The 16926-nt window shown below is 38.4% G+C and overlaps 1 protein-coding gene across 2 annotated transcripts in view; it reads right to left on the reverse strand.

Annotated features, from left to right (window-relative positions):
- Nucleotides 1-11235, reverse strand: part of LOC133879364 (protein GLUTELIN PRECURSOR ACCUMULATION 3) — a 38539-nt gene extending 27304 nt beyond the window's left edge. For both annotated transcript variants that reach the window (XM_062317906.1, XM_062317905.1), the window contains exons 1-2: nucleotides 10949-11235; nucleotides 10748-10845 (exon numbers count right to left, since the gene is read on the reverse strand). In XM_062317906.1, the coding sequence (XP_062173890.1) occupies nucleotides 10748-10845; nucleotides 10949-11010 (160 nt within the window). In that variant the 5' untranslated portion in view covers nucleotides 11011-11235. The remainder of the gene's footprint in view (nucleotides 1-10747; nucleotides 10846-10948) is intronic.
- Between the last annotated feature and the right edge of the window lie 5691 nt (nucleotides 11236-16926).

The raw sequence follows: 16926 nt of genomic DNA on the forward strand, positions 1-16926 counted from the left end.
CAGAAATCATGGGCATTGTAGTTATTAGAGGGTGATCATAACACGAAGTTCTTCCATCGTTTGGCAAATTTGCACAAGAGACATAATTTGATTGAGTCCCTAGTGGTGTATGGGAACCCGATTGATGAGTCCACAGTTATTTAGGATCACATTGTGAACTTCTATAAAAATTTGCATTGTGAACAATATCGGTGGAGACCAATGGCGGATGATTTATCATTTCTTTCCACTGATGATGGGGAAAGAATATGGACGGAAAGAGAGTTCGAGGAATGTGAAGATTTGGAGGTAGTGCGGAATTTCAAAGGCGATAAGGCCCCTAGACCTGATAGCTTTACTATGGCATTTTTCCAAAGTGTTGGGAGGTTTTAAAGGAGGATATTATGGCGGTTCTTAGGGAATTTCACAACAGTGGAAAATTCGAGAAGAGTCTAAATGCTATTCTTGTTTCTCTTATTCCGAAGAAAGCCGGAGTGGTGGAGATCAAGGATTTTCGACCTATTAGCTTAATAGGTGGAATGTACAAAATCATTTCGAAGGTTCTAACAAACAGGTTGAAGTCAGTGTTGAGGAAGATTGTTTCACAATCTCAAAATGCATTTATCAAGGGGAGACAAATTATGGATTCTGTTTTGGTGGCTAATGAATGCTTGGATAGCCAGCTTCGCTCTGGGGTACCGGGTATTATTTATAAATTGGATTTGGAGAAGGCTTATGACCATGTTAATTGGGAGTTTTTGCTTTACTTGTTGGAGAGATGTGGTTTTGGGGAGAGATGGCGAGGTTGGATAGCTCATTGCATCTCCACTGTCCGTTTCTCTATCCTCATTAATGGGTCGACTTCAAGGGTTTTTAGTAGTTCACGAGGACTACGACAAGGGGATCCTTTGTCTCTTTTACTGTTTGTGGTGGTGATGGAGGCCTTAAGTAGGATGTTGTCTGCAAAGGTGGAAAGCGGGCGTCTTTCTGGGTTCTCCGTGGACTCGAGATATCAAGAGAATATGATAGTGTCCCATTTGTTACTTGTAGATGACACTTTCATTTTTTGTGAGCCTAATGTTGAACAAATCTGAGATTTGAGATGCTTGTTGCTTTGGTTTGAAGCGGTTTCGGGGCTAAAAATCAACTGTTCTAAGCCCAAGATTGTTCTTGTAGCATTCGTGGGTGCAGTGTGGCTTCTTCGCTTCCTATAAGTATTTGGGTCTTCCTTTGGGTGATAAATTTAAGGATTCTAATATTTGGACTAGCATTATTGCGAAGATGGAGAATAGATTGGCGAGGTAGATGAGGTTGTATTTATCAAAGGGCAGGCAGTTAACGTTGATCAAAAGTACTCTTTCAAATTTGCCAAAACATATTTTGTCCCTCTTCCCTATTCCAGTGGCAGTGACTAATCGTTTGGAAAAATTTCAGAAGAATTTTCTTTGGGGAGGTATTGGAGAGGAGTTTAAGTTCCATTTGGTGAATTGGTCTAAGATTTGTTCTCTGAAGGTTTCAAGGGGGTTAGGGGTGAGAAACATGCTTCAGTTTAATAGAGCATTGCTAGGTAAGTGGCTATGGCGGTTTGCTATGGAAAGGGATGCTTTGTGGAGAAAGGTGGTGGATTTAAATATGGTAGTGTGAGGGGTGGGTGGTGTTCTAAGGAGGTAGGGGGACCCTAGGGAGTGGTAGTGTGGAAATGTATTAGGAAGGGACAGGATGCTTTTGCTCATCATGTGAGATATGAGGTAGGAGATGGTTCTAAAATTTGTTTTGGCATGATGTGTGGTGTGGGGATTTACCTTTGAAGAATCTTTTTCCATAGCTATTTACTATTGCACGTGGAAAGGATGCCTGGGTGGAGGAGAATATGCAGATACAAAATGGTACCATTCTTTGGAATATTTTGTTTACTCGACCTGTGCATGATTGGGAAGTGGAAGTGGTCTCTAAATTTTTTGAGCTATTGTACTCTCTTAAAGTAAGATATGAAGGAGAGAATAAAATTTGTCAGATCACTTCGAGAATAAAATCTTTTGAAGTGAAGTCTTTCCATAAGGTTTTATCTATTCCTATACAATCTTCGTTTCCTTGGAAAAATATTTGAAAAGTTAAGGTTCCTCCGAGAGTGGCTTTCTTTGTATGGTCAGCTACTTTAGGAAAAATTTTAACTTTGGATAATTTACGAAAGATGAATATTATTATGATTGAGTGGTGTTATATGTGTAAGACTTGTGAAGAGTCCATTGATCATTTGTTTCTGCATTGTAAGGTTGCTACAAAGTTGTGAAGCGCGTTGTTGCAACTGTTCGGTGTTAAGTGGGTTATGCCTCGAATGGTGAGTGAGTTGTTGGGGGCAAATGGACAACCGTCTGTTGGTGCAGATTTGGAGAATAGCTCATTTGTATTTGATGTGGTGTCTATGGAAGGAACAGAATGCACCCAATTTTGAAAATTGTGAGACTAGTTTGCTCAATTTGAAGAAGTTGGCGCTACAAACCTTGTTTACATGGAGAGTGATGTTGACTACTATGTCTGATTGTACTTTTTCTGATTTTTTTAGATTTATGTTCTTCTTTCTCTATGAATTTGGGTTTCCTATATACATTCTGTGTACTTTGGGTTGCACTCATCTACACTTTTTTAAAATATACTTTACTTATCAAAAAAGAGGCCACCCTACAACCAAGGACACTAACCAAACCTCCTACAACAACCACATCGCCAACAAGAACTATGATTTAGTAAGTTAATCTTCAACCCCGAAACCACTTCAAAAAAAAAAAAAAAAGGACAACGCAAATGACGAAGATATGCATAATTTGCCTCACAAAAAATTCAGGTGCCATCCACAAACAAAAGAAGAGACACTAGAAGCTCGACATTATTACTCGACCCCACCGAAAAACCTTATAAGAACCCCCTATCCACTGTAGTAGATCCCATTCTATTCAAAGCGTCCATGAAAACCACAAACAGTAAAGGAGATAAAAAGATCTTCTGTCTCAATCCACGAAAACTATTAAAGAAACCAGATGGAGATCCAATAATAAAAAGATCTCCTCTCTCTCTCTCTCTCTCTTTCTCGATGGTGAGTTTGTCGTGCTGGTGGTCGGTTGAGTCAAAGGAGTTTGCTTTGTCGGTGGTGGGTGGTTTCACAGGCATTAGGATCTATGAAAAACGCAAAGAAGTGACGAGGTCCATTCTTATAGACAAAGATGAGGCTGCATGGTTGCTTTAGTTTTTTCATGATTTGGTTACGGTTCATGACCGTAGAGTGTTCTGGAACCAATCTATTTCGGGCTTTCCTCGGATTCTTGCGCAGCAATGCGCCAATAGGCATGGTTTCTTTCTATCCTAGAAGAATATGAGGGTAGAAGAAGGAAAGGTTCTGTCTTGGTGCCTAAAGGGAAATTTGGCAAAGGGTGGAAGCGTTTCGGGTAGGAGCTTCGTTTAGCTTTCAATAGTCTTCATGCTGGCAATACAAGCTACTCGAAGCATTTACATGCTAAGGACGTTTCACAACCTAAGCCTAAATCCATGATGAGGAGGAGCTGTGCTGAAGCTCTGAGGGCCTCTCTGCCGAAAGATAAGTCGACATATTCTGTTACTGAGAAAGATATCCAGGCCCGGGCAAAGTCTCCGGCAAAGGGCCGTCGTGATCAAGCGCTTTCGACGGCAAAGTTGTCTATGGCGAAACCTGCTGTGAAGAAGATAGAAAAGATGGTGAAGGCTTTTCCGGCGAAGGATATTTTATCGAAGACAGCTCCGGCGTCTCTTTCTACTTTTTCGAAAAGAGAGTTAGTTTCAGGCCTAAGAGGTAGGGCGGCTGACTCAAGCTCCCCTATGTTGCCCTCTGCTTCACGCAAGTCACATTTCGGTGATAGCCTCGATCTTCGCAGTATCAGGAAGACGTTGGAGAAGTTGCATGTGGAAATCGGGTATTGTATAAAAGGTTTGCACCTGCTGGAAGATGATTTGTTGGGTAGTGGTCCAAAGCTTCGCAGTCATAGCTCTTTACCCAGGACCCAGCCTAACTCCTTGGGCTCCAGACTTCCCCGGCCCAAATCCATAAAGCCCCTTTTCAACCCGAGGTCCTTCAGAGCCAGCCCAACTCTCAAAAGGTAAAGCCCCTTTGTATTTTCCCATCACGAGGCCCAAGATTATGGTAAAGGCTAAGGCTGGTTCGGTTCTTCGTCCTATTCCAACTCCCCATTTCTCGCTAGACTCCGGTGCTTCTACTTCCGCAGTGCAGTCGGAGTCGATAGGTCTAGGTTTTGCCAATTCGAAGTCCGCGTTTAGACCAGGTTTTTCTGGCCGGGTTTATTAGCGTCGGAAAAAATGAAATCATCAATCTTCGGCTATTTGGAAAGTTAAGCAGGGGTAGGCTAAACCGAATGCAGGAACCGGTAAGAGCAGGGAGAAGGATGCGGTTATTTCGATGGTTGGGGAAGAGGACACCTCTCCAACTTCTGAGGAGGTGTTGTGCAATGGGGGAGGAGAGCTGAAAGTCTTGCAGTTAGCGAAAAGACAGCTTAAGGAGTTAGCAGTCGCATATCTAGGGTTGGACTCAGATTGCTCTCGTTAGTCTGGGTTCGGCTCATATGTAGCTAGAGAGACCACTGATTTAGGGGAGAAGAGTTCTGTCGTTGAAAAAGGAGCTTCTATGGCTTTGTCGGAAGCTGGTGGAGGTTTATCGCTGGCTCCTCAGGTATCTAGTTCGCAGTTGTGTGCTGTAATGGGTAATTCTGGGTTTGGTGTGGATTTAGTGGATCAGAGGCAAGAAGAAGGCAATCTCAAGCTGGTTTTTTTTCCACAGAAGAGGGCAAAGTGGGCAACAAAACAGAAGCAATTTCAGTGGGATCTCAAGGGGAGAACTGCCTTTGGGAAGGAACAGGAGACAAAATGGAGTTTGGGTCTTCTTTTAACGGCGTGGTGGCTGAGGAGGGAGCTCATCTGAAATGTTCTTCGAATTTTCTAGAGCTTATTCCAGAAGGCCTCTTGCTTCTAGACAAAGTAAGGGATGGTAAGGGGGAGTTAAAGAGTAATGAGTCGATGGTCATTACTCCACTAGCAGTGGAAGGTGAAGACGGGCAAAGGGTGTCACCTAGTTGGGTAGTGGAAAGAATCAAGAGGTTTTTTATCCAATTATTGGGCTATCTTGTAGTCGTTTCGAGGACAGATTGATGGCTTTGTTCGAGGAGATTGAAGCTGCCAGATACCGCTCTTTGGCAGAACCTAAGACTAATTATCTGTCTTCACAAGGGGTGAAAGGGTAGAGGGAATTAAATAGGTTGGCTTGGTCTATTAACTATGAGAAGAGAGGGGTTCATTCTGTTAGAAGCAGGCATAAGGGTAGGGGTTCATCTCGCTTATATGACGCCTAAAATATTAATATGGAACGTTAGAGAGCTTAATGCGATTGAGAAAAGATTGGAGATTAGAGGGCTTCTAAGGGATTTGGAAGGCCGATATTGTTTGCTTGGTGAAGACAAAGATGACAGTTATCTCAAGGGAGGTGGTACGAAGTTTATGGGGTTGCTATCATGTTGATTGGTGCTATTTGGGTGCCAATGGAGCGTCGGGTGGGATTTTGTTAATGTGGGATAGAAGGGTGGTGGAGAAAGTGGAGGAATGTGTAGGTAGATACACCGTTGCTTGTTCTTTGCGCAACACTGGAGATAATGTAGTTTGGGCTTTTGGGGGGGTTTATTGTCCGAATGATGACAGGGACACGAGGGATTTGTGGGTTGAATTAGCTGGATTGATGAATTGGTGGGAGATGCCTTGGTGTGTATTGGGGGGGATTTTAATGTGGTCCGTTTTCCTAGTAAGAGATCTAGTGATGCCGGCTATTCTGCAGCTATGGAAGAGTTTTCAGACTTCATTTTCATGCATAATTTGGTGGACCTACTCCTTGAAGATGGCTAGTTTACTTGGTCAAATAATCAAGAAGATCAAATATGGTCTAGAATTGATAGGTTCTTAGTTTCTCCGGAGTGAGAGGAACGCTTTTCTGAAGTGTCACAGAGGAGATTGCCAAGACTCTTCTCTGATCACTTTCCTTTGTTATTGGATTGTGGGAGACCAAGAGGAGGAAACAGGTATTTTAAATTTGAGAACATGTGGCTGAAATATGAGGATTTTGTTGAGCAGGTTAAAAAGTGGTGGATGTCTTATGAGTTTTCTGGTTTGCCAAGTTTCATTTTGGCTAATAAATTGAAGGCGTTGAAGAAAGATTTGAAGAAATGGAATGAAGAAGTGTTTGGTGATATAGGGAAGAAGAAGAAAGAATTACTGGAGGGTATTCGAGAGCTGGATTTAGTTGAAGAATGTCGTTGCCTAGAGGAGGAAGAAAAGGTTCGAAAGGTAGATATGTTGAGAGAGCTGGAGAAGACTCTTCTTTTTGAGAAAATAAATTGGAGGCAAAAATTTAGAGCTTCGTGGTTGAAGGAGGGGAACAAGAACACAAAATTTTTCATAGGTTGGCCACATCGTAAATTCAATCAAGTGGATTCTTTGAGTATTAATGGTACAATTTCCAGGAATCCTACAAAGTTTAAGGAGCATATAGTCCAATATTACAACAATTTGTACTTTGAGAATTGTTCTTGGCAGCCTAGGGTGGAGGGCCTATCTTTCTTATCCATTGATGCGGATGAGAGCATTTGGCTAGAAAGAGCGTTTGAGGAGAAGAAGGTGTGGGATGTGATCAGGGATTTGAATGGAGATAAGGCGTCGGGTTTTGACGAATTCACTTTGGCTTTCTTTCAGAAGTGTTAGGATTTTTTAAAAACTGACATTATGGTTGTTTTTGTAGAATTTCATGCTCGAAGCAAGTTTGAAAAGAGTTTTAATGCTACTTTTGTATCTTTGATTCCTAAGAAGACTGATGCCATGGATGTGAGAGATTTTCGCCATATGAGTTTGGTAGGGTGGATTTACAAGATTATTTCAAAGGTCCTCGCGAATAGGTTTAAATCAGTTTTGGGCAAGATTATCTCCAACTCTCAGAATGCGTTTACTGGTGGTTGACAAATATTGGACTCAGTGCTTATTGCCAATGAATGTGTGGATAGTCAAATTCGATCAGAGGACCCTGGGCTGCTGTGTAAGTTGGATCTAGAGAAGGCTTATGATCATGTGAATTGGGGTTTCTTGCTCTATTTACTGCACCGTTGTGGTTTTGGGGAAATATTTGTGGGCTTGGATACGTTTTTATATTTCTACGGTGAGATTTTCTATTCTTGTGAATGGAACCCCGTCGAGTTTTTTTTATAGCTCTCATGGTTTGTGACAAGGAGATCCTCTTTCTCTTTTTTTGTTTGTGGTGGTTATGAAGGCTTTGAGCCGAATGCTGATTGCTGCTTTGGATCAAGGCAATTTGACAGGGTTTTCAGTGGGATCCAGGGAGTCCGAAACTTTAGTTGTGAATCATTTACTATTCGCTGATGACACATTGATTCTTTGTGGTGCGCAAGAAGAACAAATTCGACATCTGAGGTGTATCTTTCTATGCTTTGAAGCAACTTCAGGCTTGAGGATAAACTTAGGAAAATCAGAAGTTGTTCCTATTGGTGCGGTAGAGGATGTCGATAGGTTGCCTCACCTACTTGGAAATCAGGTTGCTTCTTTGGCTTTGACATACTTGGGTTTGCCATTGGGAGCTTCTTACAAATCCGTGTCTATTTGAAATGGTGTTATTGAGAAAATGGAAAGGAGGTTGGCTGGATGGAAGCGTATGTATTTGTCAAAGGGTGGGCGGCTGACTCTTATTAAAAGTACGCTCTCCAATCTTCCTACGTATCTCTTGTCGTTGTTTCCTATTCCAGTGAGGGTGGCTAATCGTCTTGATAATATTCAAAAGGCTTTTCTTTGGGGTGGTATTGGAGATGAGGCCAAATTTTATTTAGTGAAATGGAACAGGATTTGTACTCCTTTGCATTCAAGTGGGTTGGGAGTTCACAACTTCATCCAGTTTAATCAAGCTCTTCTGGGTAAATGGTTGTGGAGATATGGTAGGGAGAGAGAGGCTTTATGGTGAATGGTGATTGAAGCAAAATTTAAGAGCCTAAAGGGTGGGTGGTGTTCAGAAGAGGTGTTGGGTTCCTTTGGAGTGGGTGTGTGGAAACATATTATGAGGGAATGGGAGAAGTTTTGTAGTTTTGTTTGTTTTGAGGTGGGGGATGGGTCGCATATTAGTTTCTAGCATAATTGATGGTGTAGGGATAGATCTTTGGAGCAGTGCTTTCCAGTTCTATTTAGTATTGTGAGGAATAAAGATGCGATGGTGGAGGATAACTTGGTCGTTTATAACGGAGTTATTCAATGAAATGTTCTTTTTACGAAGCAAATCTAGGATTGGGAGGTAGAGATGGTTCTTTCTTTCTTCGAGCGGATTTATTCCACTTCTGTTCGACATGAAGAGGGCGACAAATTAGTTTGGAACCCCTCTAAAAAGGGTTTTTTTTAGGTGAGTTCCTTTTATGAAGTACTGATTAGAAGAAATGGCCCATCTTTTCTGTGGAAGAGTATTTGGCGTGTTAAGGCTCCAACTAGGGTAGCTTTTTTTGTATGGTCAGCAACTTTGGGTAAAATTTTGATGCATGATAACTTGCGTAAGAGGAATGTCGTAATGATTGAGTGGTGTTGTATGTGTAAGAAGAATGGGGAGTCTATTGATCATCTGTTGCTTCACTGTGAAGTCGCCCGTGATCTTTGAAGTTACATTCTTATCTTATTTGGGGTAGAGTGGGTGATGCAACGTACGGTGTTGGAGTTGTTGACTAGTTGGGGCGCGTCGGTTAAGTATGGTCGTGCTAAAGAAGCTTGGCGGTTAGCTCCATTGTGTTTATTCTGGTGTATTTGGCGGGAACGGAATGCGTGGCTCTTTGAAGATGTAGAGACATCAATGGTGGAGCTACAGAAGTGTTTGCTTAATGTGTTATATATTTGGATAGCGTCCCATCATTGCTTGAATGATTTTACTTTTGTAGAATTTTTAAATTTATTCTCTTCTCATTCCATTTAGGGGCTCTCTTGTATACTTCCCGTGTATAAGGGTTGCGCCCCTCTGCGCTTTTATTGAATTGAATTAAACTGAATTACAATTACTTTTTTTTTTTTGATAAGATAAATTGAATTACAATAACTTATCAAAAAAAGAAATACAATGAGCTATCAAAGCTCTCCATTTCGCCCAAAAGCCACATCTTCTCAACAAATACCGCGAGAGGACGATGGTGGATCTTAAGTCTTTGTTCTTCAATACTCTTTACCTTCGGACAGTTGCATTTGTCTTTCCTAATTTGCTTAGTTTTCATGATTTTATTTTTTCTCCTTCTACTTAGGTATGTCTCTTGCATACTTCATGTGTACTTAAGTTGCGGTTAGCTTTTTAATGATATTTCAATTACTTATCAAAAACAATATTACAAAAGCACAGACAAGAAAGAAAAAGTACACTGGGATTTCCCAGGCACCATTCTTTGTTACATGTATAAGGCAGAAGTGGTCCATGTGAAATAAAGAACATGTCTACAACAGTCTAAACTACATCTTGAGGTTCCTAACCACATTATAAAGTTTATTATTCTGGCTGTTTAAAACAATTATAGCTTTTACAGCATTAACTTCTCATACTCGTAACAAGAATAAGCTTACAGTACAAAACGAATGTCCGTTAGGTACAACTACAAGATTTTCATTCTTTTATTTTTTTTCATTTGGTTTCAAAAAAATATATATATATTCAAAGAATGATGTGCTTACTTCCTTATATGAATGACAACAAATGACTAAACAGCTGAATTTGAGTTCTCTTCAGAAGTTCCATAACACTACAATAACATACATGAACTACAATTCAAATACACTCATATGATGCCATCTTAAGTTGAAATGTTCATGATCAACAAAACCTAAAGGGAATTTGAAAGCCTATCTTGTTTGTTAATTTAGTTAACAAGAAAATAAAAATAAAAATAAAATAAAAAATAGCCAAGCCATATTATGAATTATATAACTTAAATATTTTTTCTTTCACTTTTCTTTGATAAGCGAAATTTTTCCCTTCTTGTTTTGTCAGTTTCCTCACCACAGCCAAAGATTGCTTAAGCAAATATTTTCCATTTCTGTGAGATGTAAAGAAATATTGCACTTATTTGCTAAAACAAATTACCTTAGCAAAAAGACATAAGCAACATTTCTTTTTTTCTTTCCTCGAGCAATTATACTCACAAGTATTGTACACAAGTTGCGAACAAACGTAATCAAATACAATTCTACAAGGTTGCATTTGGCTTTGAGGATTTAAAATCAAGGGATTTAAGAAACAATTGCTACTATAAATTCCTTATAAGAATTTTAACAACACATGATGAATTTAGCTTTGAGAATTTTACTCCAACGAAGCACTTGTGTTATGACCTTGAAATAACGTTACACTCAGTATTTCAAATCCAGATAGTAATAAGGCTTAAACCCGACAATGAATTTCATCTATTGTAAACATTTGTACATTTCATACTATATTCAATCCATCTAAACTAAACGGCCAGTAACATAAAAATAAATAAATAAATAAAAAATGTAAAAAAAAAAAAATAATATCAGAAATACCCAAAGTCCCAGAGAGCTAAATTCAAAGAATTTAAACCAAATTACAAGAAAACAGACTAAGAACGAAGTTAATATCAGGAATCGGAACAAAATCCAAGCCCAGAAAAATCATACAGGAAGCCAAAAGACATCGGGAAAAAAATAGTACCAATATCATAGACCACGATATCGCTGAGAAACTTCTTGTCGACGAGGCCACCGAACACGACCACCTTCGATTTGCCGATGCTGACCGCTGTATGACCACTGAGAATCCCAAGAACAACAACCAATAAAGAAAGAAGCTTGAAAAACATGTAAACGCATAGAGAGAGAGAGAGAGAGAGAGAGAGAGAGAGAGAGAGAATGCCTGCGGGGTTGGGGAAGAGTGCCACCGAAATCAGAGGAAGAAGCTCGAACCCAGTAATGCATTTTGTGTGTTTTGCTGGCTTTGATGTCTCACTGATCGTTCAAGGTCGAAGAACCAGGAAGCTCTACGAGTTTTTGATTAGATACCCGGTTGAGCTTTTTGTTTTTTCAATTGTTTCGTTGCTCAAATTATGTGAATGAAACGATGATCTCTGTAAAATACAATTCTACAGACCCGGATACACCTGGACAGGGATCCCAGTAATGAATTGGGCATCCCTTCCTTAAAACCACTAGCGGAGCTTCCTTAAATTTTATTTTCTTTCTTAATTATAGAAAAAACTTACTAAAAAAACCTTTTTGACTAAGTTTATTTTATTGTTCTCTAAACTAAAGAAACACTAAAATAATCAAATGTTATACCTTAATTCTAGGAACGTAAAAGTGATTCCTCAACATTATTTTAATATAAAAAAAATTAAAAAAAATATAAAAAAATCTTTTTTCTCTCTCATTCGTCTAGTATTTATTTGAAACAATATTTAAATGATTTATTTTTCCTCTCTTTCTCTTAACATTTAATTTTAAGAATATTTAAATAGTATACAAAAATGATAAAGTAAGTTATTGTGAAATTCATTTAAATAAAGAAACAAAAAGTGGTTTACTTCTTCAAATTAAATAAAAGTTTAAAGAAGCATGCTACTAGTGATCTTACTATGCCTATTTTGTTTTTGGGGCAGAGGCCGTAAAAGCCTTAATGGAACAGTGACCATTTGAGACAGTCCACTTGTGGGATTTTCTGCTTGAACAAAGAACCTCTCATATTTTTACTACAGTTTTTCCTGCCTTCTTTCAGCAGAAAATTGTAGGAAATCTTTATCGGTTAAACCTCTTGATTCAAATGTAAATGGTATGGATATGAAATTATCTCTATGTTTGGGTAGTTCTAGTATAACTTGGTCACTAAGGTCAATTTGGTATGGGGAATGATTATTAGAGAAAAATAAATAGTTATTATTCAGAATGAAACAAATCTCACAAGTATAGATAGCCAAATCTCTCAAGTACAGTCAAAAGACCAGTCATCAAAATAATACATATCTAGAACCATGGTTTAAGAGCCAAACAACATCGAAAGTCAAATCATAGACTTAAGAAAATAAAGCATAAAGATGATATCTTGCATATCCCAGTGGGATTCACCATCTCCTCTCTACATTCGCGTTAGCCAAATGGGATCTAACTCCTCAAAGATATTCGTGAGTACTTCCTCCAACACTACCATACCCTGTTCTTGAATCGTCATCAAATAAACTATCTATAAAACAATACGTATTTCATAGGTGGAAAGATACAAACGTAATTCCACAACTTAGTGAGTAATAATACGAATGATACACATGTTATCACATGGTGAACTCAATTTATGATGTAAATCACATGCATTGGAATATCATTTCATTTCACAAGATGGTAGTGTATGCAATATAGGTATAATATATGCTTATAACAAGTATCATGTCATAGTTCAATCCCTCCTGGTTTACCCAGGATATTAACCCTTTCTCGGGAGGGTTGGCACTGTCACGAGGGACGTATAATACAATACTAGTTGGTCTTCCCCATTCCACTACTGCCTTTATTTTTTTGGGGTCTATAGATACTTCCTCACCAGAAATTATGTGCCCAAGGAAGGACACGCTATCCAACCAGATTTCACACTTCCCGATCTTGGCCTAGAGTTGCTCCCGCCAAAATCTCTCGCAGGTGTAACGCGTGGTCCTCCTGATTCTTGGAGTACACCAGAATATCATCGATAAAGAATACAATGAATTGGTCTAGGTGGTTGTGAAAAACTCTATTCACAGTGTCCATGAATACATCGAGGGCATTTGTCAGTCCAAATGACATCACCAAGAACTCGTAATGTCCATAATGAGTCCAAAATACCGTATTGGGGATATCCTCCTCCTTCACCCTAACTTGGTGGTAATTTGATCTTAAATCGATCTTTGAAAATACAATTGGCGCCTTGTAGTTGACCCAAAAAATTGTTGATTTTGAGCAATATGTAATGTCCAATATAAAAATCAATATTTTTATAAGAATTTAATCCAATGACACACCATAACATACTTTTTACAAAAAGAAAAAGGAAAAGTATGTTATCCTTTCAATGCAAACCTTAGATGACCGTTTGTTATCCTTTCGCGAACAATCGAATGAACCCTAGCTGATGCAACCAGTCATCCTTATCTCTTTGTGAACGTTCAAAGTTTCCACTAGGAACATTCACGATCCCCACCACGAACGATCGTTGAAATGTTATACAGTGTGTTAGAAGATGCATCCCAGACATTTAGCATGTGTGTTAGACTGTATCACAAATGATTGCGATCATACACCGAACAGTCGCCTAACCCTAAATATTACATGAACTGATGTGAGTTTGAAATTACTCGCAAGCACATGAATCGTTTGCAATATAGTGTATATGCAAATGCGAGATCGAATTCACAGGGAATTACATTATAAAAATTAATTTCAGTTTAAACTAATCATATTTTAACCTAGTTCCAAATTTTTGAATTTTCTCATGCAAAATAAATAACTAAATAAAAATGAATTAAAAACAATAGATAAAATGTACTAAGGTTTCAAAATTCACACTCACCAAATCAAAGAACACTTTCTCATGTTTGCAATAAAATCCTATGCATGTTCTAATTTTCATAAAATTGCCTATTGAAAAATTCAATGAATCCATCATTTCCACAATTCACAATGAATATCCAATTTAATTGAAAACCATCAAATGTATCCGTTTTGACAAACAAATCATAATGGATATCCAAATTAAATCAAAAAAATTCAATGTATCCGTTGGATGAAACACATTGAATATCCAACATTTGCACCTAAATTAATCGAAACAATCAATTTAAAAAGTTTTAATCCTTTAATTGAATTAAAATGAACACACATCCAGATTATATGAACAAAACATGAAAATATGAAATCTAATCAATGGCGAGGCTTCATCTTCAACCTTAGTTGAAGATTTTAGCCTCTCATGACTAAAAACAAAATATTAACTTTTATTAAAAACATAAAAAAAAAAATTAAAAGTCATACAAAGAAAAATAAAACCTTCAAAGAAAAAGACATGCTCTTGATAGTGGTGGTTGGCTTGCGTCTCTCACCCCATGTGCTCTCCCCCTTTTGCGAAAGAAAAACTCCCTTTTTATATGGTGCTCGGGCTACTTCTTTTTGTTCTCTATTGTAAAACACAAGTAGTAGTTGGCCATTTAATGCAACGTTTGACAAAACAAATGATACTCATGTGGGGCGAATTGCCAACATTGAAGAAAATCACAAGTGGATCATGCTGGAAGATGTGACTATGGTTCTTGCTAGAATTGAAAAAAGAAACATATAAATAGCACCCATCCAAAATTGGACTTTAACAAGAGCTCTACTACTCATTTTGCGTTATTATTATTATTTTTTTAAAAAAAAATATTTTAACAATTTATCAATTCTTACAAAATGATACTTTCTTGCCTTAAAACATCATTTAAGCTCAAGATTAATGATTAAACAATATTCCACAATTAACTATAAAATGCAAGATTAGTTCAAAATAAGATATGACAATGTCTTAAATGCACATTTAAGCTATTATCAAAGTCCAACTCAAATCCGATATCTAAAGGAAGTCCAACTATAAAATAACACATGTTTTATAGGTGGAAAAGATACAAATGTAAGCCCACGACTTGGTAAGTAATAATACACATGGTGTATATGTTATCATGCTGTGAACTAAGTTATTTATAAATTATATGCAACAATGCAAGGTTACAGTTTATCATTTGACAATGTCACCATGAATGCAGTATAGATATAATATACGTTGTAATAAGATAATCATGTCATAGCTCAACACCATATGGTGTAGCCGAAATATTAACCTTTCCCGGCAAAGTTGGTGCTGCCTCGACGGACCTGTAATACAATACCGGTACCCCGCATATTGTACGCTACCATCTATCATTAGCAGCCCAACTGAATCCAACCTTGAGAGGCCCACACCACTAATGACATCCGTTTATAGTGGCCACCAATCAAAAATGGTTGCGCCAGTCACAAGAATCATTGGATCAAAGAGCAAACATAAAAATAAACATTTGACCATAGGGTTAACCTATAGTGTCAGACCATGGTTGTTATCTCCCATGTACCGGTATACCATGTCATACGATGCAACTATTCTTCAATGTCTTTTATATGCATTCGTTTACAAAACATCTTTTTCATTATTTTATTAATTCATCACTCATTTTCATAGAGTTCACATTTGTCTAAAATGTATTTCATGTGAGTTATAAACATGCACGTTTGATATATATATAAAATAATCATGCTCATGCGAAAAATATAATAACAAGTATCCGTGTGAGTTTTACTCATTTGTATTGTATGGCTCCACCGTAAAGTCCTCTTAAGGTTCCACAACCTCGAAATCTGTAAAAGACCTATCATTAGTCATAATCCCATGTTAAAACTAGTCCTAAGCTCTAATATGCTCAAAGTAGGCTTTCTGCTTAACCGTCGAATGTTTGGACAAAGAGGGTTGAACGTTCAGCCATGACATCGAACATTCGGTGAGGGAGGGTCGAACGTTTAGTGCTAGGCAGAAACTCATTTTAGAACCAAAACCCAACCAAACCACTTCTAGGCAAGTCCTAAGTTCTTAACATGATCCTTAACAGACTCATAAGCCTATTCACATGAACAAATCGTATGTCTAATATCATCAATACGTTAAACCATCATTAAGCCCAACAAAACCATCTACAGGCTTACCTACGAGCTTATGTTATAAAAACAAACCAACAGCATAATAACAATAAATGAAATGAGCTTGGGTAGGAATGTTACATCCTTTAAAGAACAAGAACCAAGAGAGTTCATTCTCTCTCTCTCTCTTTCTCTCTCTCTCTCTCTCTCTCTCTCTCTCTCACTCTTTCACTCTTAGTAGGAATGCCAAGCAGTAGAGGGACGGAATGGAGGTGAAAGGGGAGAGAGGTGGGATATTTATAGGCTTTAGTGTCGAGTGGATAAGGCCGAGGTGTCCTTTTCTAGTACTGCGAGTCATCAAATGTTCGGGCTAACTGTCAAACGTTCGTGTATGATTAGGGTTTTAGCGAATTTTTCGTGTACAATCTGACATACAGATCAAATGTTCGGGCATCCAACATCGGGCGTTTGAATCTAGGGTTACAGGCGAACGTTTGGACTTCCAACATCAAATGTTTGGCATTAAGGTTTGACTTGAACGTTCAGCTATCCCACTTCGAACGTTCGGCCATGAACAAAAGTCAACATTCTAACTTACAACGTTCCCTAATCAACCCTATTAAACCCATTAATTTCCAGGGCTCGATCTTTGTCTTTGATGCCATAAACAGAAGATTCAAGCAAATGGGTGAATTTCCTAACCTCATAATCACGAAGATAAATTCCTAGAAACAAAAACTCAAAACCTGGATTCTTGGTAAGATGCATAAAGAAAGAAGTCATTATAGCATTAACTCGCAAGAACTAAAACGGCTGGGATATTATGTGAGAGAGCAAGCGATGGCGCCCATTGCTGAAGAAAATCATAAACAAGCAAAACAGGGCTAAAGTTTTTTGCATGGCGGAGAAGTTTTGGTTGCCCATGTCCAAGGCCTTTTTAAGGGTGGGCATGGGATGGGGTGGCAAGCCATCGGTTGTGTGGTAATGTGGAGGAAGCTCTGGCAGGGATGGGGTGCAGGTTTATAGGTGTCGAGCAAAAATAGATTTGAAAGTTTCTTCTTGTGAGCTTCTTGGCTAGCTCTAGGAAGGGTGATATGTGACCGTGAGCTAGCCATGGAAGAATGAGGATGCTGATCGTACTATGTGTAGTACCCATTTTTTTTTTTTTCTAAA

This window comes from Alnus glutinosa, chromosome 10 (assembly GCF_958979055.1).
Source record: "Alnus glutinosa chromosome 10, dhAlnGlut1.1, whole genome shotgun sequence".
NCBI classification, from domain to species: domain Eukaryota; kingdom Viridiplantae; phylum Streptophyta; class Magnoliopsida; order Fagales; family Betulaceae; genus Alnus; species Alnus glutinosa.